The 26,510-nt window shown below is 50.3% G+C and overlaps 2 protein-coding genes across 6 annotated transcripts in view; one reads left to right on the top strand and one right to left on the bottom strand.

The window, feature by feature from the left end:
* The window catches only part of MSS51 (MSS51 mitochondrial translational activator), a 117,261-nt gene that overhangs the window by 3,864 nt on the left and 86,887 nt on the right, over positions 1–26,510 (top strand). The window lies entirely within an intron of this gene.
* Positions 1–26,510, bottom strand: part of CFAP70 (cilia and flagella associated protein 70) — a 43,450-nt gene that overhangs the window by 5,633 nt on the left and 11,307 nt on the right. For 2 of the 5 annotated variants that reach the window (XM_073558589.1, XM_073558590.1), the window contains exons 11-24: positions 25,877–26,041; positions 22,740–22,829; positions 22,065–22,156; positions 10,582–10,642; positions 10,305–10,496; positions 8,905–9,036; positions 7,931–8,056; positions 4,553–4,686; positions 3,403–3,518; positions 3,132–3,296; positions 2,889–3,038; positions 2,703–2,797; positions 2,473–2,625; positions 2,236–2,397 (exon numbers count right to left, since the gene is read on the bottom strand). In XM_073558589.1, coding sequence (XP_073414690.1) covers positions 2,236–2,397; positions 2,473–2,625; positions 2,703–2,797; positions 2,889–3,038; positions 3,132–3,296; positions 3,403–3,518; positions 4,553–4,686; positions 7,931–8,056; positions 8,905–9,036; positions 10,305–10,496; positions 10,582–10,642; positions 22,065–22,156; positions 22,740–22,829; positions 25,877–26,041 — 1,833 coding nt within the window. The remainder of the gene's footprint in view (positions 1–2,235; positions 2,398–2,472; positions 2,626–2,702; positions 2,798–2,888; positions 3,039–3,131; positions 3,297–3,402; positions 3,519–4,552; positions 4,687–7,930; positions 8,057–8,904; positions 9,037–10,304; positions 10,497–10,581; positions 10,643–22,064; positions 22,157–22,739; positions 22,830–25,876; positions 26,042–26,510) is intronic. The other 3 variants (XM_073558591.1, XM_073558592.1, XM_073558593.1) reach the window with 2 other exon arrangements.

The raw sequence follows: 26,510 nt of genomic DNA, 5'->3' as shown, positions 1-26,510 counted from the left end.
GGGTCACTGTTGGGCGCAGTACACACCTGACTACACACGACCAGTATACACAGCTGTGGTCGGGTCACTGTTGGGCGCAGTACACACCTGACTACACACGACCAGTATACACAGCTGTGGTCGGGTCACTGTTGGGCGCAGTACACACCTGACTACACACGACCAGTATACACACCTGTGGTCGGGTCACTGCTGGGCGCAGTACACACCTGACTACACACGACCAGTATACACAGCTGTGGTCGGGTCACTGTTGGGCGCAGTACACACCTGACTACACACGACCAGTATACACAGCTGTGGTCGGGTCACTGCTGGGCGCAGTACACACCTGACTACACACGACCAGTATACACAGCTGTGGTCGGGTCACTGTTGGGCGCAGTACACACCTGACTACACACGACCAGTATACACAGCTGTGGTCGGGTCACTGTTGGGCGCAGTACACACCTGACTACACACGACCAGTATACACAGCTGTGGTCGGGTCACTGCTGGGCGCAGTACACACCTGACTACACACGACCAGTATACACACCTGTGGTCGGGTCACTGCTGGGCGCAGTACACACCTGACTACACACGACCAGTATACACAGCTGTGGTCGGGTCACTGTTGGGCACAGTACACACCTGACTACACACGACCAGTATACACAGCTGTGGTCGGGTCACTGTTGGGCGCAGTACACACCTGACTACACACGACCAGTATACACAGCTGTGGTCGGGTCACTGCTGGGCGCAGTACACACCTGACTACACACGACCAGTATACACACCTGTGGTCGGGTCACTGTTGGGCGCAGTACACACCTGACTACACACGACCAGTATACACAGCTGTGGTCGGGTCACTGTTGGGCGCAGTACACACCTGACTACACACGACCAGTATACACAGCTGTGGTCGGGTCACTGCTGGGCGCAGTACACACCTGACTACACACGACCAGTATACACAGCTGAGGTGGGGTCACTGTTGGGCGCAGTACACACCTGACTACACACGACCAGTATACACAGCTGTGGTCGGGTCACTGTTGGGCACAGTACACACCTGAATACACACGACCAGTATACACAGCTGTGGTCGGGTCACTGCTGGGCGCAGTACACACCTGACTACACACGACCAGTATACACAGCTGAGGTGGGGTCACTGTTGGGCGCAGTACACACCTGACTACACACGACCAGTACACACAGCTGTGGTCGGGTCACTGTTGGGCACAGTACACACCTGAATACACACGACCAGTATACACAGCTGTGGTCGGGTCACTGTTGGGCGCAGTACACACCTGACTACACACGACCAGTATACACAGCTGTGGTCGGGTCACTGTTGGGCGCAGTACACACCTGACTACACACGACCAGTATACACAGCTGTGGTCGGGTCACTGCTGGGCGCAGTACACACCTGACTACACACGACCAGTATACACACCTGTGGTCGGGTCACTGTTGGGCGCAGTACACACCTGACTACACACGACCAGTATACACAGCTGTGGTCGGGTCACTGTTGGGCACAGTACACACCTGACTACACACGACCAGTATACACAGCTGTGGTCGGGTCACTGTTGGGCGCAGTACACACCTGACTACACACGACCAGTATACACAGCTGTGGTCGGGTCACTGCTGGGCGCAGTACACACCTGACTACACACGACCGGTATACACACCTGTGGTCGGGTCACTGTTGGGCGCAGTACACACCTGACTACACACGACCAGTATACACAGCTGTGGTCGGGTCACTGTTGGGCGCAGTACACACCTGACTACACACGACCAGTATACACAGCTGTGGTCGGGTCACTGCTGGGCGCAGTACACACCTGACTACACACGACCAGTATACACAGCTGAGGTGGGGTCACTGTTGGGCGCAGTACACACCTGACTACACACGACCAGTATACACAGCTGTGGTCGGGTCACTGTTGGGCACAGTACACACCTGAATACACACGACCAGTATACACAGCTGTGGTCGGGTCACTGCTGGGCGCAGTACACACCTGACTACACACGACCAGTATACACAGCTGAGGTGGGGTCACTGTTGGGCGCAGTACACACCTGACTACACACGACCAGTACACACAGCTGTGGTCGGGTCACTGTTGGGCACAGTACACACCTGAATACACACGACCAGTATACACAGCTGTGGTCGGGTTGGCTCCGGTTCTGCCCTCTGTGGTCGGCACTTACCTCGCCCTCCTGGAGGTAGATGGATCCCAGGCGGAGGTAGACCGGGTGCATGTCCGACGCATCGTCCACCAGGTTGAGCGCGTGCTCGTAACACTGTCGCGCCTCCCCCTTCCTGCCGCTCATGTACTGAACGTGGCCGGTGAGAGCCCACACATCAGGGTTCTGTAATGGGGGGAGATATGATTTCTGGGGGACACATCATCCATTCCTCATCTATGGGAAGGGGGTCCGTCTCACCTGGTGGTCTACCTGTGACGCCTCCCGCAGGTTCTCATGGGCCGCATCAAACTCTTTCCGCAGCAGGTGAACCTGGGCACACATCAGGTGGTACTGGCAGCTGGGACCCCCGTCCGGGCTCAGGAGCTCATGTGCCAGCGCCCGCTGGACAAACTACATAGACGGGAGATTATTGCGGGTCCTCGTCATGTGTAATTTACCCAATTATCACCCCCATTGATCATACAGACCTGTGTGGCATTGACCCGTGCCAGGAACTTGGCGGCCTCCATGTAGATGCTGCTGGCCGGTGGCGAGGGCTTGTGGGGGCCGCTGTTCTTCACCCCTGAAATGAGAAGCACAAGGAGTGTTCCATACCTGTTCAGTACAGAACCACAGTCTTGGCCCACTGGACCCCCGGATTATACGTCACTCACCTCTGTGAGTTCCTGCTTTGCTTTTGGAGACCACGGATGAAGGACATGGGGTCTTCTTCCCTGAGGAGCCGCTGCTCGTGGAACGTTCTCCAGAGCCGGGCCGTCGATATGGTGATGGGGGCACCGTCCTGTCCGGGACCTCGGTCCCTCCTGTAGACAAGAGCGATATATCACAAGGTGCCTGTTCTGGGGGTGAGGACATCCCCAGCAGCACAGAGTATTTCAGCCCCTGCCTTCTCTTACCGCTGGCACTGGCCTCTTTGCACTCCATCTTTCTACCGTCCGATACTCCAGCATCAGACTGATCCGCAGCTCTGTCCGCAGTCAGTGCCGCCTGGTGGAGCTTCCCGGCCTCGGAGAAGGCCATCTCCATCCTGATGTCATTTCCCTGGATCTCGTAGAACAGGCCTAGAGGGCGGACGGAGGAGATAGGTGAGCGGCCACTATACCACACCATGTGGTCATCCCACCAGCATGATGGGTGCTACGGCCATGGTGAGGGGCTCCGACTTACCCAGTATAGTCCAGGCCAGGGCACTGCCGGGGGCCACGCATGTTGCGTCCTCAAAGAACAACTCTGCACCCTCATTATTGTCCAGAATAACAGCAACGACACCGCACAGGAGCAGACTGCAGACGGCAAGGAACGCCATTACTACCGGGGGCCACCTCACTGCCAAATGTATGTGCCCCCTCCTATATGTGTGCCCCTCCTATGTGTGTCGCCTCCTATATGGCAAGGAACACCATTACTACAGGGGCCCACCTCCCCGCCAAATCTATCTACCCCCTCCTATACATGTGCCCTTTCTTATCTGAGCCCCCTTCCTATATGTGTGCCCCCTTCCTATATGTGTTCCCCCTTCCTATATATGCGCCCCCTTCTTATACGTGTGCCTCCTTCCTATATGTGTCTTCTTACTACAGGGGCCCACCTCACAGCTAAATCTATGTGCCCCCTCCTAATTGTGTACGCTCTCTTATCTGAGACCCCTCCTATATATGTGCCCCCTTCCTATATGTATGTCCCATTCCTATACGTGTGTCCCCTTCCTATACGTGTGTCCCCTTCCTATGCGTGCCCCCTTCCTATACGTGTGCCCCCTTCCTATACGTGTGCCCCCTTCCTATATTTGTCTCCTTCCTATACATGTGCCCCCTTCCTATATGTGTGTCTCCTTCCTATACGTGTGCCCCCTTCCTATACGTGTGCCCCCTTTCTATATGTGTGCCCCCTTCCTATATGTCTCCTTCCTATATGTGTGCCCCCTTCCCATATGTGTCTCCCTCCTATACTTTTGTCCCCTTCCTATACATGTGCCCCCTTCCTATGTGTGCCCCCTTCCTATATGTGTGCCCCCTTCCTAAATTTGTCTCCTTCCTATATGTGTGCCCCCTTCCTAAATTTGTCTCCTTCCTATATGTGTGCCCCCTTCCTATATGTGTCTCCCTCCTATACGTGTGCCCCCTTCCTATACATGTGTCCCCTTCCTATACATGTGTCCCCTTCCTATACGTGTGCCCCCTTCCTATGTTTGTCCCCTTCCTATACATGTGCCCCTTCCTATATGTGTGCCCCCTTCCTATACGTGTGTCCTCTTCCTATACGTGTGCCCCCTTCCTATACGTGTGCCCACACAGTCCATACTATGAGTCTTATGCACCTGTGTAAATGCTCGCGGTTTGCGACCAGGGCCTCGTGGAAACATTCCTGCGCTTTGATGTGGTCACCGAGCAATAGCTTGAAACAGCCATAATCCAACCAGTGATTGACTCGCTGACGGTCCCGAGCCAGCCGCTAAGGGAAGGACACAGGGAGATGAGACGGCGGTGAAAAATATTGGAGAAAGAGAACCCAATCACAAACTAAAATGTTTCTATACTAATGCACAAAACATGGGCAACAAACAAGGAGAATTGGAACTACTAACACAGGAAAAGAAATATGATGTCATTGGAATCACTGAAACTTGGTGGGACGATACACATGATTGGAATACAAGGCTAGAAGGATACAACTTATTTGCAAGAAACAGACTTGATAAACGAGGAGGGGGTGTCGCATTGTATGTTAGAAACGCGTATATCTGCACAGAGATCCAAGCTTCAGAGACTGGGACTTCTGTGGAAACTGTTTGGGTAAGAATACAGGGACAGAACAATGGAAAGGACACCATTGTAGGCATTTACTACAGGCCGCCTGTGCAAGCTGAAGATATGGATGAACTCTTTATGCATCAAATGGCCAAGTTCTCCAAAAAATATGACATAGTTGTCATGGGAGATTTCAACTATCCAGACATTTGTTGGGAATCTCTCTCAGGCAAAACTAACAGGTCAAGGAAATTCTTATCCTCTCTTGCTGACAACTTTATCTTCCAAAAGGTAGGGAAGAAAACAAGGGGAACTTCTACCTTGGATCTAATCCTTATAAACAGGGAGGAAATGGTTGAGGAGGTAAAAGTGGCTGGAACCCTAAGAGGTAGCGACCATGCTATTTTAGAATTTTGGATAACTAGAGGAGGAAGACCTGTGAAGACTCAGACGTCAAGGTTGGATTTCAGAAAGGCAGATTTTAAGGGATTCAGAAAGACAATTAGAGGGATACAATGGCTGGATATCCTTAAAGACAAAAATGTCCAGGAAGGATGGGAAATCTTGAAAAATGAAATTCTCAAAGCACAATTGTTAACAATTCCGAAAAGAGGGAAGAATAGGAAGCATTTAAGGAAGCCAGGATGGATGAACACAGAACTTAAGCACATGCTAAAAAGGAAGAAAAAAATGTTTATAAAATGGAAAGAGGGAGACATATCTAAAGAAGAATATAATGCTGTCTGCAGAACCTGCAGGGCACAAATCAGATTAGCTAAAGCTGACAATGAATTGAGGCTTGCAAGAGATGTCAAAAGCAATAATAAAGGATTTTGGGGATATGTCAAAAGTAAAAGAAAAGTCAAAGATGCTATAGGATTTTTACAGGATGAAAATGATGAAATGGTAAGACAGGATGTTGAGAAGGCCGAACTTTTAAATTCCTATTTTGCATCTGTTTTCTCTCAGAAAGGAAATGTAACATCAACTGTTCTTCACTGTCCTATTAAGGGAATAGAAGAATCCAGGATATCTATAAACAGAAAGATAGTGAGGAAACACTTAGCTAACCTAAATGAATTCAAGTCTCCAGGTCCAGATGAATTACACCCCAGAGTACTGAAGGAGATAGCAGAAGAAATTTTTGAACCCCTCTCCATAATCTTTGAAAATTCTTGGAGAACAGGAGAAGTGCCAGAAGACTGGAGAAGAGCAAATGTTGTTCCTATCTTCAAAAAGGGGAAGAAGGTGGACCCAGGCAACTATAGGCCGGTGGGTCTGACTTCTATACCAGGAAAGATCTTTGAACAAATTATTAAACAACATGTATGTCAGTACCTGGATAAGAATGAAGTGATTAAAAAGAGTCAGCATGGGTTTGTAACTAATAAGTCATGTCAGACTAACTTAATTTCCTTCTATGACGGAATCACTGATTGGGTGGATCAAGGAAATGCTGTAGATATAGTATATCTTGACTTCAGCAAAGCATTTGACAAAGTCTCTCATACAATCCTTATTGAAAAAATGACTAAGTATGGAATGGACAAGGCAACTGTTAGGTGGCTTCATAACTTGCTTACTGATCGGACCCAAAGAGTGGTCGTAAATAGCTGCACATCCAGTTGGAAGAATGTCTCAAGTGGGGTACCGCAGGGCTCTGTCCTGGGCCCTGTATTGTTCAACATCTTTATCAACGATTTAGATGAAGGAATTGAGGGTAAACTGATTAAATTTGCTGATGACACAAAGCTAGGAGGGATAGCTAATACTAGAGAAGAGAGAGAGAGGATTCAAAAAGATATAAATAAACTGGAAAAGTGGGCAGCAACTAACAGAATGGTTTTTAACAGGGAAAAATGCAATGTACTACATCTGGGCAATAAAAATGAAAAAAGCATATACAGAATGGGAGGAATAGGGCTAAGTGACAGCACATGTGAAAAAGACTTGGGTATACTAATAGATCACAGACTGAATATGAGTCAACAGTGTGATGCAGCAGCAAAAAAGGCAAATGCAATTCTAGGATGTATTAACAGAAGCATACAGTCTAGATCACGTGAAGTCATTATTTCCCTCTACTCCTCTTTGGTCAGACCTCATCTGGAATACTGTGTCCAGTTTTGGGAGCCACATTTTAAAAAAGACATCAACAAACTGGAGCAAGTTCAGAAAAGAATGACCAGAATGGTGACCGGTCTGCAAACCCTGTCTTATGAGGAAAGGTTGCAGGATTTGGGATTGTTTAGTTTGCAAAAGAGAAGACTGAGAGGAGACTTAATAGCTGTCTACAAATATCTAAAGGGCTGTCACATTGTAGAAGGATCATCTTTATTCTCATTTGCACGAGGAAAGACTAGAAGCAATGGGATGAAACTGAATGGGAGGAGACACAGATTAGATATTAGAAAAAACTTTTTGACAGTTAGAGTGATCAATGAGTGGAACAAGCTGCCACGAGAAGTGGTGAGTTCTCCTTCAATGGAAGTCTTCAAACAGAGGCTGGACAGACATCTGTCTGGGATGATTTAGTGAATCCTGCTTTGAGCAGGGGTTTGGACCAGATGGCCCAGGAGGTCCCTTCCAACTCTACGATTCTATGATGGCAGCCACACCATGGCAGGGGCCCCCGCTATTGACTACATCGCCGGTAAGGCCCTGAGCTGACGGTTCCTGGTGGATACTGTGGGTTCTCATACAGCGGCTGCTGAATGTGGCCGAGATGCAGACGAGAAACCCCCTGCACCAAAAGGCGCAGGATGGGGGCATGGTGCCAAAATATGCAGAACCCCGACCAGCGCTCTACATGGATCGTGCTGCAGAGTCGTGCACACAATGTCCATTATCAGGACTTGTATGGAGGGGCCTGACCCGGCGGCGAGGTGATGACAACCTCTGCAAGCCCCCACAAGTCCACCCGTGATCGGAAGGAGAGACGTCCTCACCTCCTGGTAATACATTTCTGCTTGGTGGTAATCCTCCATCATCTCGGCCTCCTTGGCGAATCGCAGAAGTTGTTCGGTGTCGGTCATGGGGGCCGGCGGCGCCTTCTCACTGTCATCGATCAGGGTCTGCAGGGAAGACGGACCCCCAGGGATCATTACAAGGCTCATTAGACCATTGTGTTTTATTCACCCCGAGAATCTTAAATGTTAATTAAAGATCTTCCATCGCTGCCTCCAGCCAAAAAAATTAAATAAATATTAAAAAAAAGGGGGGTAGGATTTTTTTTTTTTCACTAAAACATTTTTTTAATATTTTTTAAAACCTTTTTATAAAACTTTTTTCTAAATTAATTTTTAGATTTGAAAAAAAAAACATTTTAAAATATTTGTAAACTTTTTTAAACTATTATTTTTAAATATTTTTCTAAATATTTTGAAAAAGTTTACATTTTTTTTAAACTTTCTAAAAGTTTGAAAAACTTTAGAAAAAAAGTTTTAAAAGCCTTTCTAAATATTTAAAACTTTTTAAAAAAATATTTAGAAAAAAAAAATTATATATATATTTTGTTTACTTCTTACATTTCTTAAGACCCTTAGAAAACCTGACCCTGCGATCCTCTGAGTGCTTCTGCTATATACTGATGTAACAGGACGGCAGTATATTGAGGAAACCATGCTGTCCTATAGAGCCCTGACACAGGCTGTCTTTACCGGAGTATCACAACATGGCAACCGATCGGCATCCCGCACCTTCCCGGAGTAGCGAGGGGGTGACATCCAAAACTGTTCGCCTTAAATGCCGCTGTCAGAGACTGACAATGGCATTTAAGGGGTTATCAGCCGCTGCTGCTGCTGTTACAAGGCAGGAGCCGGCTGTGTGACACCTCCAGCACCGGCAGGCTACTGCACGTACATGCTGTGAAGGGGTTAAATGTCCAACCCTGAACTCGCCGTTCTTCCCGGCTCTTAGGTACCTTGTTAAGGGCGAGGTGCATCTGATCCACGAGGTAGATGTACAGCTCGCTGAGGAAGGTCTGCAGCTGATGGCGGTCCTCGAAGGCGGTGGTCTTCAGGTACTTCTCTCTTACGATCTTCACCACCGAGTGCTGCACAAAGACACATGAATATGTCAAACGGGCGGCTCGTCAGCTGCTAACCGACTCTGGGTTTCGCCTGTCGGCTTCTTCCTGGGGCAGGTGTTTGTATTAATATATGCTATTTTTACAGCTGCTTTAATGTTCTATTACTGTATGGTGATTTTGTAGGAATGTGTGTAAAGATGTAATTTAGTATGGTCGACTGATAGGGGGAAGAAAACTTATAGGGGTCTTACATAATCATGTGACCTGTAACCACACACACCTTGTTCTATGAAGAAGCTGATAGGCGAAACTCAGGGTAGGGGAGAAGCTGGCATGCCACAAATTTTTTTAATGTCATTGTCACTTTATGACTTAAAGGGATACTCTGACCATAGAAAGAAGGGAGGCTAAAAACATAATAGAAGGAAGTATTCTCACCTGCTCTAACCCCCTCATGGCTCCGGTCTGGTGGCAGTCACCAGGAAAAAGGTAACGTCCAGTTCTTCAGTCACTTGACTACTGAGGACTGCGATTGGCTGCAGCGGTGAGGTGACTGTAACTGGACGTAATTGCTCCTGTTCTGATGTAGGCCACCGAATCAGGGAGCGAGTGGGCATTTATGTATTAAGTGTTTCCTATCTCTTCCTTTTCTACTCACTGGGACGATACAGCATTTAATCTTAATTATGTCAGATGTCTATTTTCAGTTCACCAAGAGACATAGGCCATTGTCTGAACGGTGACTATTGAATTTATGTGTTTTTCTTCGGTGGCTCAAGAAACATAGACTGTTGTCATATGAGTCTGAACGTTGACTCTTGAAATTGATATTTGTGAATTGGTGAATGACTGCTGTTTACCTCTTATATCAGCTCCTACCAGTTATTGTCTGCTGTCTTTGGAGGACAGGGACGCAGGGTCATTGAACAATACATGTTTGCTACTATGTTGATTACCCATTGTAAAAGGCCAGCTAGTTTATTGATCTGCACAAAAGAGAAGGACGAACTATACAGACTGATAAAATACTCAAACAATGAGAGTTAATCTCATCCCACCTCCCCCCTGACCTGTGGGTGATGACCTGAACCAGATGTGGGTATAAAAGGGGATTTCTATACTTCTTTAAAGGAGAGAGTCTACAGAACAACAGCCAGAACACCATGGCTCCATCATGGGAACACAGATTTGACATTGTACAGCTTAAGAGACCACGACCCCGGATGGGAGAACACAGATCTGCTCCATTGACATACTTAGACGAGCGTGCAAGGGAGCGGGAGTAATGATACCTTCAGCTGTTCCTTAAAGGCAAAATATTTTCCGGAGCAGTTTAGCTCATAGTTCAGCTGACACTTCTGCTCCTCCAGCACCTGTGGATCCACATCGACGTCACTGGTCTCCTGCTGCCCAAACAGCTGGCAGTACTCCTCCAAGATGGCGCTGGTTATACTGGTGACCTGGCTGTGGAAATCTGCGACCGCCTGAGGAGAAGACGGACACGAACGGATCATAAATGTCACCATGTGTAAGAGAGCGGAGGACCGGACCTGATAGACGAGAGCCCACCTTCTGTGACCCGGCTGTGCGGCGATCAAGCTGAGGCCGGACGGGGACGAGCTCCTTCACTCTGCAAAGATGGCGGAGAATTCACTGACACACAAATACTGATCCTGAGTTACATCCTGTATTATACTCCAGAGCTGCGCTCACTATTCTGCTTGGGCAGTCACTGTGTACATACATTAGATTACTGATCCTGAGTTACCTCCTGTATTATGCCCCAGAGCTGCACGCACTATTCTGCTGGTGCAGTCACTGTGTACATACATTACATTACTGATCGTGAGTTACCTCCTGTATTATACCCCAGAGCTGCACTCACTATTCTGCTTGGGCAGTCACTGTGTACATACATTACATTACTGATCCTGAGTTACCTCCTGTATTATACTCCAGAGCTGCACTCACTATTCTGCTTGGGCAGTCACTGTGTACATACATTACATTACTGATCCTGAGTTACATCCTGTATTATACTCCAGAGCTGCGCTCACTATTCTGCTTGGGCAGTCACTGTGTACATACATTACATTACTGATCCTGAGTTACCTCCTGTATTATGCCCCAGAGCTGCACGCACTATTCTGCTGGTGCAGTCACTGTGTACATACATTACATTACTGATCCTGAGTTACCTCCTGTATTATACTCCAGAGCTGAACTCACTATTCTGCTGGCGCAGTCACTGTGTACATACATTACATTACTGATTGTTATGCCACGCTCACCAGGAGGCGGGGCTTCGGTCCCGACGTCACTCCCTCCGGTACGGCGGTCCCTCAGGGGTCCCCGTCGGGTGCGCACGCGCAACTCTCGTCCCCGGGTCTCCTCCTCCATGCCACGTTTGCGCTTGCGCGCTCCTGTCAGTGCTGTATAGGGCTCGGTCCTCTCTATGGTATTGGAGGACCTGACCCAGAACCAGTAGTAGTCATGTGCTATATCAGACGACCTCCCCCTAGGGGAGGTGCCTGATTATTGTTGTGCTTCCTGGCTGGGTCAGCTGGGTCCCAGCCTGGCTGTGTGCTGTTCTCAGGTCCTCTGCTCTGTCTGCTATTCTGTGGTGCTCCTAGCACTTGCTCTGAACCCTTGTTGCTTTATGCTCAGTTGTGCCTCCTGGCACATCCTCTCGTATCCTGTCCCTTGTTTCTTGCTCCGCCGTGCCTCCTGGCATTCACTCTATTCTTGTGTTCTGTTACTTGCTACACGCCTTATGTGCCCACGGGTACCCGTCTAGCACTACCCTGTACTCAGCGCACTCCCGTGTACTCTCCTGTGTTCCCTAGTATCCTGCACCCTCCAGTCACACAGCCTCGTATCTCCTGTGAGCCGGCCGCCTGGTGCCAGCAGTCGTGGTATCGTATCCCCTGGGGCTTGCTCCTGACACTCCCTGTATAGGGGGTGGTCTTCACTAGGCTAGCTCGCCCTGGGAGGGTTGGTGCCGCGACCCAGAGGGTCCACTCCAGGAGTCGCTAACACTCTAACAGTATAATCAGGCCATGGACCCCGGTGGTACTGCGGCTTCCGTCCAAAAGGAGCTGACGTTCCTCCGGGAAAACCAGATTAGGATTATGGCATTTCTCAAGTCCATGGAGTCCGGTTTATCTGCCTCTCTGTCCTCTGAGACTGGGAATGCTGCCCAGTTGGCTAGTCTCCAGCAGGAACTTGCGCAGCAACGCGACTCCCAGGCTCAGATTCTCAACTATATAGTGTCGGTAGATAATCGGCTCCTTTCCATACAATCTGCCCAGGCCTTGCTTCCACCACCGAGTCCCTCTTTAATCTTCGTCAAGGTTCTCTATCGGTTGGACAATACGCGATATGTTTTCGCACTTTGTCCTCTGAGCTAGGTTGGAATAATGATGCCCTCGTAGGGGCCTTTTGGCGTGGTCTGTCCGGTCGGATCAAAGACGAACTGGCGGGCCGAGATACCCCTACCAATTTGGAGGATCTTATCTCTCTCGCGACACGCATTGATTTGCGCTTCCAGGAGCGCACCCGCGAGTCATCCAGAGAGAGAGGGTCCTCTCGCCTCTCTTCGTCCACTCGCAGTTTGTTAGCGTGGGTGGTCAGGAGCGGGAGCTCCGAGAGTGGACCCTCTGGACCGTGGCACCGAGGGACCCCGGGCGAGCTGCCAGGTGGAACCGACCCCTATACAGGGACCGTTAGGAGCAGGCCCAGGGGTTCGAGTACCACGGTAGCCGGTACCGAGAGGGGCGGCTCAGGATGGACCGGAGTAAGACTGAGACTGGAGTAGGACGGCAGGAGCACTGAAGACAGGACTGGAGTAGGACGGCAGGAACACTGAAGGCGGGACTGGAGTAGGACGGCAGGAACACAAGGCAGGACTGGAGTAGGACGGCAGGAACAGTGAAGGCAGGACTGGAGTAGGACGGCAGGAACACAAGGCAGGACTGGAGTAGGACGGCAGGAACAGTGAAGGCAGGACTGGAGTAGGACGGCAGGAACAGTGAAGGCAGGACTGGAGTAGGACGGCAGGAACACAAGGCAGGACTGGAGTAGGACGGCAGGAACACAAGGCAGGACTGGAGTAGGACGACAGGAACACGGGTAGCAGGACTGAGAAGCTGCTGTGAGGAGCAGCCGAGGCAGGAACTGCAGGAGCAGAGTGTGCACGATGGAGCGAGGCCAGAGTGTCAGGAAACACAACGATCAGGCGCCTCCCTCAGGGGGAAGCGGCCTGATATGGCCCCGTCTGGACAGCCATTGGTCCAAATGTGCTTCCGGGTCAGGGCACAGCCGGAGCATAAGAAGCAGGAAGGAGGCGCGGCCGCGGCCTATGGCGCATGCGCATAGCATGCAGGGAAGGCATCGGTCGCGGGTCTGTCTCAGGTGACCGCCGCGGCCGTCGGGTGGAGAGAGGCTGCGGCGTGGGAGCGGAGGCCGGGTGAGTATGGAGGAGCGGTGTAACAGTACCCCCTCCCCTAAGCCGCCCCCCCCGGAGATTAACAAGAAACCTCTTGCGGATACGGGGAGCATTAATATTCTCCCGAGGCTCCCAGGATCTCTCCTCAGGACCAAAGCCCTTCCAATCAACGAGAAAGAAAGTCCTACCTCTAACCCTTTTCACAGCGAGGATGTCCTGCACTTTAAAAACGTTGTCGGCACCCACCGGCTGAGGACCAAGATCAAGCGAGGAATGGAAACGATTCAGCACCACAGGCTTCAGGAGAGAGACGTGAAAGGTGTTCGGGATCCGGAGCGAAGCAGGCAACCTCAATTTGTAGGCAACTTCGTTAATACGTCCCAGAATTTCAAACGGACCGATGTAGCGTGGACCCAACTTGTAGGAGGGCAGTTTTAGTCGGACGAATTTGGAGGAGAGCCAGACCTTGTCGCCAACACGATACGGAGGAGAATCCAACCTCTTTTTGTCTGCATAGTTCTTCATCTGATCAGCGGATCTCTTGAGTGATGTGTTGGTCTCAGCCCAAATCTTAGAAAATTCCGAGGACAAGGCATTGGCCGCGGGTACCTCAGAGGCGGGGGTTATCGGAAGAGGAACACCAGGATGTCTGCCAAAAACAATGAAAAACGGAGACTTGGCCGAAGACTCACCAGCATGGTTGTTATAAGCGAACTCTGCCCAGGGGAGTAAGCTGACCCAATCGTTCTGGTGGGCGTTAGAGAAGTGGCGTAAGTATCCCGTAAGCGTCTGGTTGGTACGCTCTACTTGTCCGTTGGACTGTGGATGGTAGGCCGAGGAGAAGTCGAGGGAAACGTTCATAAGCTTACAAAGCGAACGCCAGAACTTGGAGGTAAACTGAACCCCTCGATCAGACACAATGCGTCGAGGTAGTCCATGAAGCCTGAAGACTTGATGAATGAAGATCTCGGCCAGCTCCGGCGCTGAGGGAAGACCGGGCAGAGGGATGAAGTGAGCCATCTTGGAAAAACGATCCACCACCACCAGAATGACTGAGCAGCCCGCAGAGCAGGGTAGGTCGGTGATGAAATCCATGGCGATGTTCTCCCAAGGAACCGTAGGGACAGGCAACGGAAGCAACAAGCCAGACGGAGATCTCCGTGGTACCTTGTTCTTTGCACAGGATGGACAAGAAGCCACAAAATCGAGTACATCTTGGCGAAGTGAGGGCCACCAGTAGTGACGTTTGATAAGATCAAGGGTCTTCTTAGTTCCGGCATGGCCGGCCAGTTTGGAGGAGTGCCCCCATAGAAGAACCTTTTGCTTGAGATTCTCTGGCACAAGCGTCTTGCCAGGCGGAGGAGTAAGCCAGTTCACTGGAGCCACGGTGATGATCCTAGTGGGATCAATGATATGTGACGGTTCCTCCGTGGATTCGTGTGGTTGGAAGACCCTGGACAGGGCGTCGGCTTTGGAATTCTTGTTGCCGGGACGGAATCGGAGCTCGAAATCAAATCGGGCAAAAAATAAAGACCATCTGGCCTGGCGAGGGTTTAGTCTCTGGGCAGACTGGAGATAGGCCAGATTCTTGTGGTCCGAGAAGATGACAAAAGGATGGACAGCTCCTTCCAGGAGGTGGCGCCATTCCTCCAAGGCCAACTTGATGGCCAAAAGTTCCCGGTCACCGATCGAGTAGTTACACTCGGATGGAGAAAAGGCCTTCGAGAAGAAGCCACAAGGGTGCAGGCGACCGGAGGCGGTTCTCTGGGACAGCACCGCCCCGGCACCAGTCGAGGAAGCGTCCACCTCGAGTACAAAAGGTCGATTGCTCTCAGGGCGATGCAGGACCGGAGCCGTGGAGAAAGCCCGTTTTAGGGACAGAAAGGCCTCCTCTGCCTCAGGAGACCAATCCTTGGAAGTAGACCCTTTACGGGTGAGCACAGAAATGGGTCTTGTGATCGCGGAGAAGTGGGAGACAAATTGCCGGTAATAGTTGGCGAACCCGAGGAATCGTTGTATCGCCTTTAATCCGACGGGGCGAGGCCATTTGAGGATGGCAGACAACTTCTCGGGATCCATCCTTAGACCAGCGTCGGAGATAATGTATCCCAGAAATGGCAGAGAGGTCTGTTCGAAGAGACATTTCTCGATCTTTGCATACAGACGGTTCTCCCGAAGACGCTGAAGCACCAGGCGGACACTCTTTCTGTGGGACGAGAGGTCCGGCGAGAAGACGAGGATGTCGTCTAAGTACACGACCACACAGGAGTACAAGAGATCCCGGAAGATCTCGTTGACGAACTCTTGAAAGACTGCAGGAGCATTGCAAAGACCGAAGGGCATGACCAGGTACTCGTAATGGCCATCTCGAGTGTTGAAAGCGGTCTTCCACTCGTCACCTGCACGGATACGGACCAGATTGTAGGCTCCTCTGAGGTCCAGCTTGGTAAAGACCCGAGCCCCTCTGAGACGGTCAAACAGTTCCGGAATGAGTGGAAGAGGGTACCTGTTCTTGATGGTAATCTCATTCAAGCCCCTATAGTCAATGCATGGCCGTAGAGTCCCGTCCTTCTTTTTGACGAAGAAGAACCCGGCTCCCGCGGGCGAAGAGGATTTCCGTATAAAGCCTTTGGCGAGGTTCTCTCGGACGTACTCGGACATGGCGGTGGTCTCCACGGGAGACAGAGGGTAGATTCTGCCCTTTGGGGGGGTTGAACCAGAAACAAGTTCAATTGGGCAGTCAAACGGCCGGTGTGGAGGGAGGACCTCTGCTTCCTTCTTATCAAAAACATCGGCGTAGGAGCTGTAAGCTGGAGGAAGACCCGGGAGGTCTGGAGGTGACCGTGGAGCGGCCGCCAGGCGGACAGGAGTCAGACAGCGAGCTTGGCACGGGTGCCCCCAGCGGAGTATCTCCCCAGAAGACCAGTCGAGAACAGGCTGATGAGTCCTTAACCATGGAAGACCGAGTAGAATGGCGTGAGAGAGCTTAGGTAAAACGTAAAAGGCTATCTTCTCTCGATGTAAGGCTCCGATTTGCAATTCCACCTCTTCAGTGACCAAGGAGACGGTCACCTGTAGCGGTTTGCCATCCACGGTGGCAATCTGAATTGGGTTAGATAGAGTGACTACAGGAATTTGGTATTTGTCTACCTCTTCCGGCCGAATGAAGTTACCCGCTGAGCCCGAATCCACGTAGGCCACCTCGGAACCACGCCTCCCTCCTGAAACCAAAAGCACAGAAATCGTAAGGGGTTGAGAGGAATCATCATCATCACCTAGGAAGGCCTCTCTTACCTGACCTAGGTGGAGTCGTTTCACTGTCTCTTAGGACAGGTGCGGATATAGTGAGACGAATGACCGCAATAGAGGCACAGACCTTGTGCCCATCTCTCTCTCTGACGTAACTCGGCCAACCTGAGATGATCTATCTGCATGGGCTCACCCAAAGAGAGGGAAGAAGATCCGACTGAACGTGAGCTGGCCGACTGAGTGAAAGGAGGAACTGACCTGGAGGAGCGCCTGTCTCTCACTGACTCCCGAGCGCGCTCCAGGAAGCGCAGGTCAATGCGGGTAGCCAGCGAGATACGGTCCTCTAAGGTGGACGGGGTATCTCGACCAGCGAGTTCATCCTTTATTTTACTAGAAAGACCGCGCCAGAATGCCCCCACCAAAGCTGCGTTATTCCAGCCGAGCTCAGAGGAAATAGTGCGAAAGCGAATAGCGTACTGTCCGACCGTGAGAGAGCCCTGGTGTAAGTTAAAGAGTGACTCAGTGAGAGAGGCTAACCGGCCCGGCTCATCGAAAACCTTACGAAACGTATCCAGGAAAACCGGGAGACTCGAAACGACCGGGTCGTCACGTTCCCAGAGCGGGTTTACCCAAGAAAGGGCCTCTCCCTCCAGATGGGACATGATGAAGGCCACTTTGGCCTGGTCCGAGGGATATTGCTGCGGCAGCCATTCAAAGTGGAGACTACACTGATTTAAGAACCCCCTACAGAGCTTGGGATCCCCGGTGAAACGAGGCGGCTTGGCGAGGCGGGGCGTCGGATGAGCAGCAGACGCAGGGGGAGGAGTCGGCACTGCAGCGGCAGCCTGGAGGGCCGACAAGCGACTATCAAAGGAGGCCATGTAGGACAAAATGTGGGTTTGAGTATCTTGCTGCTGACCCAGCTCCTGTTGGAGACTGGCCAGCTGAGTGGCATTTCCAGGATCGGCCACCTGTAAGGCCGACAAACGGGTGTCCATCGACTTCATGATTGACATAATGCGCCCCTGATTCTCCCGTAGGAATAGCAACTCTTTCTGGGTAGCAGCCGTAGTACCGGCGGAGTCCATGGCCTGATCGTACTGTTAGCGTGGGTGGTCAGGAGCGGGAGCTCCGAGAGTGGACCCTCTGGACCGTGGCACCGAGGGACCCCGGGCGAGCTGCCAGGTGGAACCGACCCCTATACAGGGACCGTTAGGAGCAGGCCCAGGGGTTCGAGTACCACGGTAGCCGGTACCGAGAGGGGCGGCTCAGGATGGACCGGAGTAAGACTGAGACTGGAGTAGGACGGCAGGAGCACTGAAGACAGGACTGGAGTAGGACGGCAGGAACACTGAAGGCGGGACTGGAGTAGGACGGCAGGAACACAAGGCAGGACTGGAGTAGGACGGCAGGAACAGTGAAGGCAGGACTGGAGTAGGACGGCAGGAACACAAGGCAGGACTGGAGTAGGACGGCAGGAACACAAGGCAGGACTGGAGTAGGACGACAGGAACACGGGTAGCAGGACTGAGAAGCTGCTGTGAGGAGCAGCCGAGGCAGGAACTGCAGGAGCAGAGTGTGCACGATGGAGCGAGGCCAGAGTGTCAGGAAACACAACGATCAGGCGCCTCCCTCAGGGGGAAGCGGCCTGATATGGCCCCGTCTGGACAGCCATTGGTCCAAATGTGCTTCCGGGTCAGGGCACAGCCGGAGCATAAGAAGCAGGAAGGAGGCGCGGCCGCGGCCTATGGCGCATGCGCATAGCATGCAGGGAAGGCATCGGTCGCGGGTCTGTCTCAGGTGACCGCCGCGGCCGTCGGGTGGAGAGAGGCTGCGGCGTGGGAGCGGAGGCCGGGTGAGTATGGAGGAGCGGTGTAACACAGTTTTTCTCATCCGTTACCTGAGTTATCTGCGGCAGATCCGGTACCTGAGCCTGTGCAGGTGGATCGCCTCCAGATAGCTCCACGGCGTCGTGTGAAAAGGCAGGCACAAGGGCTCTGTTTCTATTGTGGGGATGCCTCCCACTTTCTACGCTCATGTCCCAAGAGACCGGGGAAGTCTCTCCGCCTGGAACTGTTAACTGAGGTCTCCCCAAGTGTATGTGATTCCTCTCTACCCCTGACCGTGCCTGTCTCCTTGAATTTTGGTTTCGAGACTTTTACTGTGAAAGCTATTGTGGACTCTGGCGCAGTGGGTAACTTTATTAGTCTCGAGGCAGTTAAGAAGTTTCGCATCCCTGTCAGATCCCTGGAGTCTCCTAGGTCAGTAGTTCCGGTCGACGATAAGCCCTTGCAGGACACCGTTAACCAGGTCACTGAGGAAGTTGAGTTGCAGATTGGCAAATGTCATCGGGAGCGGATCTCCTTCTACGTATTGCCGACTTCGCCTCATACCCTTCTTCTTGGCCTTCCTTGGTTACGTATTCATGGGCCGACCCTGGACTGGCAATCTGGTGATATACTCCGTTGGGGACCGTCCTGTCAAAAGAGTTGCCTGCTGTTCATTCATCCGAAGAACCCTGCTAGCTCGTCTTCGACGGTTATAGGTCCGCCGTCCACCATCCCGTCTGTGACTTGTGACATTGTCGAGAAGGAGGCTGAGAGTCAGTCTCCACATCCTTCAAGCAACCGGTCTGTGACTTGTGACTTTACCAACAGGGGGGCTGAGAGTCAGTCTCCACCTCCGTCAAGTGACCGTCCCAAGGTAATTACCGTGGCTTCCGTCAAGTTGACGCCCCAGCGTCCAGGGGAGACCTTTGTGTCTAAAGGTAACCGTAAAGGTGTGTTATCCTGGGGACATTCTTCTCCGGCTGCCGGTCATCTTGGTTCCAAGAGGACACTCTCCCGTTTATCCCACGATTACTGGTGGCCGTCTATTGCTCAGGACGTCAAAGACTTCGTGGCTGCTTGCCCATCGTGTGCCAAGAAGAGACTTCCCAAGCAACCATCCTCCGACAGCTCGCCTCCTAAGGATGAATTGACTTCCAATGACTGCACCACCACTTCGGCCTCCAAGCATGTCAGTGTGCCTCTGCCGGTTCGACCTGTCTCGGGGATACCTGCCTCCGACTCTCTGTCCGTGGAGTTCTCCAGGGTATGGCAGGAGACCGAATTTTCTCGTATTGAGACTCTGGATCTCATTGGTCCTCATGCAGTTAGGAAGTGTCTGGATCCCGCTCCTAGTGTCAAGGTGCTATTTTCCAGTTCTAGAGAGAGGGGGCTTAAAGGAGGGGGTACTGTTATGCCGCGCTCACCAGGAGGCGGGGCTTCGGCCCCGACGTCACTCCCTCCGGTACGGCGGTCCCTCAGGGGTCCCCGTCGGGTGCGCACGCGCAACTCTCGTCCCCGGGTCTCCTCCTCCATGCCACGTTTCCGCTTGCGCGCTCCTTTCAGTGCTGTATAGGGCTCGGTCCTCTCTATGGTATTGGAGGACCTGACCCGGAACCAGTAGTAGTCATGTGCTATATCAGACGACCTCCCCCTAGGGGAGGTGCCTGATTATTGTTGTGCTTCCTGGCTGGGTCAGCTGGGTCCCAGCCTGGCTGTGTGCTGTTCTCAGGTCCTCTGCTCTGTCTGCTATTCTGTGGTGCTCCTAGCACTTGCTCTGAACCCTTGTTGCTTTATGCTCAGTTGTGCCTCCTGGCACATCCTCTCGTATCCTGTCCCTTGTTTCTTGCTCCGCCGTGCCTCCTGGCATTCACTCTATTCCTGTGTTCTGTTACTTGCTACACGCCTTATGTGCCCACGTGTACCCATCTAGCACTACCCTGTACTCAGCGCACTCCCGTGTACTCTCCTGTGTTCCCTAGTATCCTGCACCCTCCAGTCACACAGCCTCATATCTCCTGTGAGCCGGCCGCCTGGTGCCAGCAGTCGTGGTATCGTATCCCCTGGGGCTTGCTCCTAACACTCCCTGTATAGGGGGTGGTCCTCACTAGGCTAGCTCGCCCTGGGAGGGTTGGTGCCGCGACCCAGAGGGTCCACTCCAGGAGTCGCTAACACTCTAACACTCTAACACTGATCCTGAGTTACCTCCTGTATTATACTCCAGAGCTGCACTCACTATTCTGCTGGTGCAGTCACTGTGTACATACATTACATTACTGATCCTGAGTTACCTCCTCTATTATACCCCAGAGCTGCACTCACTATTCTGCTGGTGCAGTCACTGTGAACATACATTACTGATCCTGAGTTACATCCTGTATTATACTCCAGAGCTGCGCTCACTATTCTGCTGGTGCAGTCACTGTGTGCATACATTACTGATCCTGAGTAACATCCTGTATTATACTCCAGAGCTGCACTCACTATTCTGCTGGTGCAGTCACTGTGTACATACATTACATTACTGCTCCTGAGTTACCTCCTGTATTATACTCCAGAGCTGCACTCACTATTCTGCTGGTGCAGTCACTGTGTACATTACATTACTGATCCTGAGTTACATCCTGTATTATACTCCAGAGCTGCACTCACTATTCTCCTGGTGCAGTCACTGTGTACATACATTACATTACTGATCCTGAGTTACATCCTGTATTATACTCCAGAGCTGCACTCACTATTCTGCTGGTGCAGTCACTGTGTACATACATTACTGATCCTGAGTAACATCCTGTATTATACTCCAGAGCTGCACTCACTATTCTGCTGGTGCAGTCACTGTGTACATACATTACATTACTGCTCCTGAGTTACCTCCTGTATTATACTCCAGAGCTGCACTCACTATTCTGCTGGTGCAGTCACTGTGTACATTACATTACTGATCCTGAGTTACATCCTGTATTATACCCCAGAGCTGCACTCACTATTCTGCTGGTGCAGTCACTGTATACATACATTACATTACTGATCCTGAGTAACATCCTGTATTATACTCCAGAGCTGCACTCACTATTCTGCTGGTGCAGTCACTGTGTACATACATTACATTACTGATCCTGAGTTACATCCTGTATTATACCCCAGAGCTGCACTCACTATTCTGCTGGTGCAGTCACTGTATACATACATTACATTACTGATCCTGAGTAACATCCTGTATTATACTCCAGAGCTGCACTCACTATTCTGCTGGTGCAGTCACTGTGTACATACATTACATTACTGATCCTGAGTTACCTCCTGTATTATACTCCAGAGCTGCCCTCACTATTCTGCTGGTGCAGTCACTGTGTACATACATTACTGATCCTGAGTTACCTCCTGTATTATACCCCAGAGCTGCACTCACTATTCTGCTGGTGCAGTCACTGTGTACATACATTACATTACTGATCCTGAGTTACCTCCTGTATTATACTCCAGAGCTGCACTCACTATTCTGCTTTTTCCTCTCATTAGTCACTCACTTTAAGGCCACCTCTTCAGCCTTGCGTTTGGGGACGAGCGGTTTCTCCAGTGTCAGCTCCAGAACCAGGTACGTCCCTGAATCCACATATTGCTGCGGAGAGAAGAGGATTCGTGACCGACAGAAGCAATTTTACAGCAAGTAAATGAACACAAGTAGGAGAAGAAGTTCGTTTCCCTCAATGAAGTCACCACCGGACTACACTTCCCATGATCCCTCACCATTCAGGCATCCAAGGTAGTAGGGAGGCCCCACATGCAGACACATATATACAATATACAGGAGCTTCTCACTAAATTATAATATCATCAAAAAGTGCCTCTCCTCTATTCTATAGAGACATTACACAGAGTGATCTATGTCACGGGTTTATTTCTGGTAATGTTGATGATTATGGCTTACAGCCAATGAAAACCCAAAAGTCATTATCTCAGTAATATTAGAATAATTAACAATAAACACCTGTAAAGGCTCCTAATTTACTGAGACCACAATGTGCATTATCTCACATGGCCACTAGAGGGTAGTGCGAACCAGGAATGACTAAAAGGCAATGACGGCTTATTATGTGGGCGCCTGCCCATTATACCCAGAGGGGCCACACAACAGGACCTCCGGGGCTGCATGATGTAGAGGGGGCGGCGGTGTCACAAGCTTCCAGATAAATATTACATACCTGTCCTTCTATGTTAGCTGGCACTGTCTGATGTAAGACCGCTGGGTCCATGTCTGCCGCCTCCGACGACCTCATCACAGCGGACATCTGCTGGAAAAAGAGATTAGCAGAATAGTGAGTGCAGCTCTGGAGTATAATACAGGAGGTAACTCAGGATCAGTAATGTAATGTATGTACACAGTGACTGCACCAGCAGAATAGTGAGTGCAGCTCTGGGGTATAATACAGGATGTAACTCAGGATCAGTAATGTAATGTATGTATACAGTGACTGCACCAGCAGAATAGTGAGTGCAGCTCTGGAGTATAATACAGGATGTAACTCAGGATCAGTAATGTAATGTATGTACACAGTGACTGCACCAGCAGAATAGTGAGTGCAGCTCTGGGGTATAATACAGGATGTAACTCAGGATCAGTAATGTAATGTATGTACACAGTGACTGCACCAGCAGAATAGTGAGTGCAGCTCTGGGGTATAATACAGGATGTAACTCAGGATCAGTAATGTAATGTATGTACACAGTGACTGCACCAGCAGAATAGTGAGGGCAGCTCTGGAGTATAATGCAGGAGGTAACTCAGGATCAGTAATGTAATGTATGTATACAGTGACTGCACCAGCAGAATAGTGAGTGCAGCTCTGGGGTATAATACAGGAGGTAACTCAGGATCAGTAATGTAATGTATGTACACGGTGACTGCACCAGCAGAATAGTGAGTGCAGCTCTGGGGTATAATACAGGATGTAACTCAGGATCAGTAATGTAATGTATGTACACAGTGACTGCACCAGCAGAATAGTGAGTGCAGCTCTGGGGTATAATACAGGATGTAACTCAGGATCAGTAATGTAATGTATGTACACAGTGACTGCACCAGCAGAATAGTGAGGGCAGCTCTGGAGTATAATGCAGGAGGTAACTCAGGATCAGTAATGTAATGTATGTATACAGTGACTGCACCAGCAGAATAGTGAGTGCAGCTCTGGGGTATAATACAGGAGGTAACTCAGGATCAGTAATGTAATGTATGTACACAGTGACTGCACCAGCAGAATAGTGAGTGCAGCTCTGGAGTATAATGCAGGATGTAACTCAGGATCAGTAATGTAATGTATGTACACAGTGACTGCACCAGCAGAATAGTGAGTGCAGCTCTGGGGTATAAAACAGGATGTAATTCAGGATCAGTAATGTAATGTATGTACACTGACTGCACCAGCAGAATAGTGAGTGCAGCTCTGGAGTATAATACAGGAGGTAACTCAGGATCAGTAATGTAATGTGACTGCACCAGGAGAATAGTGAGGGCAGCTCTGGAGTATAATACAGGAGGTAACTCAGGATCAGTAATGTAATGTATGTATACAGTGACTGCACCAGGAGAATAGTGAGTGCAGCTCTGGAGTATAATGCAGGAGGTAACTCAGGATCAGTAATGTAATGTATGTATACAGTGACTGCACCAGCAGAATAGTGGGTGCAGCTCTGGGCTATAATACAGGAGGTAACTCAGGATCAGTAATGTAATGTATGTACACAGCGACTGTACCAGCAGAATAGTGAGGGCAGCTCTGGAGTATAATACAGGATGTAACTCAGGATCAGTAATGTAATGTATGTATACAGTGACTGCACCAGGAGAATAGTGAGTGCAGCTCTGGAGTATAATGCAGGATGTAACTCGGGATCAGTAATGTAATGTATGTACACTGACTGCACCAGCAGAATAGTGAGTGCAGCTCTGGGGTATAATACAGGATGTAACTCAGGATCAGTAATGTAACGTATGTAGACAGTGACTGCACCAGCAGAATAGTGAGTGCAGCTCTGGGGTATAATACAGGATGTAATTCAGGATCAGTAATGTAATGTATGTACACTGACTGCACCAGCAGAATAGTGAGTGCAGCTCTGGAGTATAATACAGGATGTAACTCAGGATCAGTAATGTAATGTATGTACACAGTGACTGCACCAGCAGAATTGTGAGTGCAGCTCTGGGGTATAATACAGGATGTAACTCAGGATCAGTAATGTAATGTATGTACACTGACTGCACCAGCAGAATAGTGAGTGCAGCTCTGGAGTATAATACAGGATGTAACTCAGGATCAGTAATGTAATGTATGTATACAGTGACTGCACCAGCAGAATAGTGAGTGCAGCTCTGGGGTATAATACAGGAGGTAACTCAGGATCAGTAATGTATGTACACAGTGACTGCACCAGCAGAATAGTGAGTGCAGCTCTGGGGTATAATACAGGATGTAACTCAGGATCAGTAATGTAATGTATGTACACAGTGACTGCACCAGGAGAATAGTGAGTGCAGCTCTGGAGTATAATGCAGGATGTAACTCGGGATCAGTAATGTAATGTATGTACACTGACTGCACCAGCAGAATAGTGAGTGCAGCTCTGGGGTATAATACAGGATGTAACTCAGGATCAGTAATGTAATTTATGTACACAGTGACTGCACCAGCAGAATAGTGAGTGCTGCTCTGGAGTATAATGCAGGATGTAACTCGGGATCAGTAATGCAATGTTGCGCCATGACATGGTTGTGACCTTCTGATGTATACTTATATACGGATTCTATATGAATACCCATCAGACACTGTTGCTCTATAACTTGCAGTACAGCAGACGCCGTTCTCAGTACTACGGCGCGGTGCAGAATAATGGCCTTAACATCCGGCATCTGAAGGCCGTGGTCTCTCATTAGACCCCTCATCCCCGGCCGCTCTCCCCGCCTCGGAGTCCCCCATGCCCTCTGCTTTAACCTAACATACTAGGACATATAACAGCTCGGGGTCGCAGGGTGATAATGGCTGATCGGCCTCTTCTCTGCCATGCGCTCCTTCTGTTCCTTTCTATATGTCCCTGCTTGCTGTCAGTGAATGAGTGCAGTCTTGTCTACAATCTCGGTCCCACCAGATGGATACGATCAGGTCGGGTTTGTAGATGGAAGGTGTAAACCCGAATATCGGCCCCTATTCATTGACAGCAAACGGAGATCTTGAACCCAATTAGTTCACAGCTCTGTTAAGAAAATTGCAGGAAGCCGATTGGTTGCTCTGCGGAAATGGCCACAGAGGTCCCCCGACATACAGGTGGGTGTCGGCCTCACCCGTCGGCTGCCTTCTTTCTCCTTGGCGCCCTTCTCGTCTTTGCCCAGGCGGCTGGGGGTGGGTTTCACGTGCGGAGAGTTGATGCCCAGCGGGGCAGCTGCCAGTCTACTCATCAGGCTGTTCTGGCGGGCGACGTCACGAAGGACGCTGTGGTCACGCTTCGTCTGCAGGAAGAAGAGACGGAGACTGTCAGTGATGCAGCAGGAACCTCAGGTGCAGGGGGCAGTCAGAGAAGCCTGGAAACATCATCGGGGGTCTGTGATCAAGAATATTACCTCCATGTGCTGAGCAGTGTCCGTTCTCCGTACTGCAGCACTGCTGCGATTGGACTAGATCAGAATGGATACAACTGCAACAAACGCTCAGCTGTGGGAAGCATTCAATCCGTACAATCTCTGGATTGAAACACTTAAAGGGGTATTTCTCGTCTTCATGAAAGGATATTATCAGATAGTGCTCATAAAAACAAGCGCTTTTGTAATTTATTGCTTGTTAAAATTCACAGCCGTTTTTGAGATATTTCCGTTTTTGTTTTCTTTCCAGTTTGTTGCCATGGAGACCGACCACCGCTGTTGTGTAGAAAAGTGTTAATATCTCAAGAGCGGCTGAAAATTTTACTGCACAGTAAATTAC

The sequence above is a fragment of the Dendrobates tinctorius genome, unplaced genomic scaffold (genome assembly GCF_039654945.1).
Source record: "Dendrobates tinctorius isolate UK_male_01 unplaced genomic scaffold, ASM3965494v1 ptg000257l, whole genome shotgun sequence".
NCBI lineage: Eukaryota > Metazoa > Chordata > Amphibia > Anura > Dendrobatidae > Dendrobates > Dendrobates tinctorius.
This window is presented reverse-complemented; position numbering and strand designations above follow the sequence as displayed.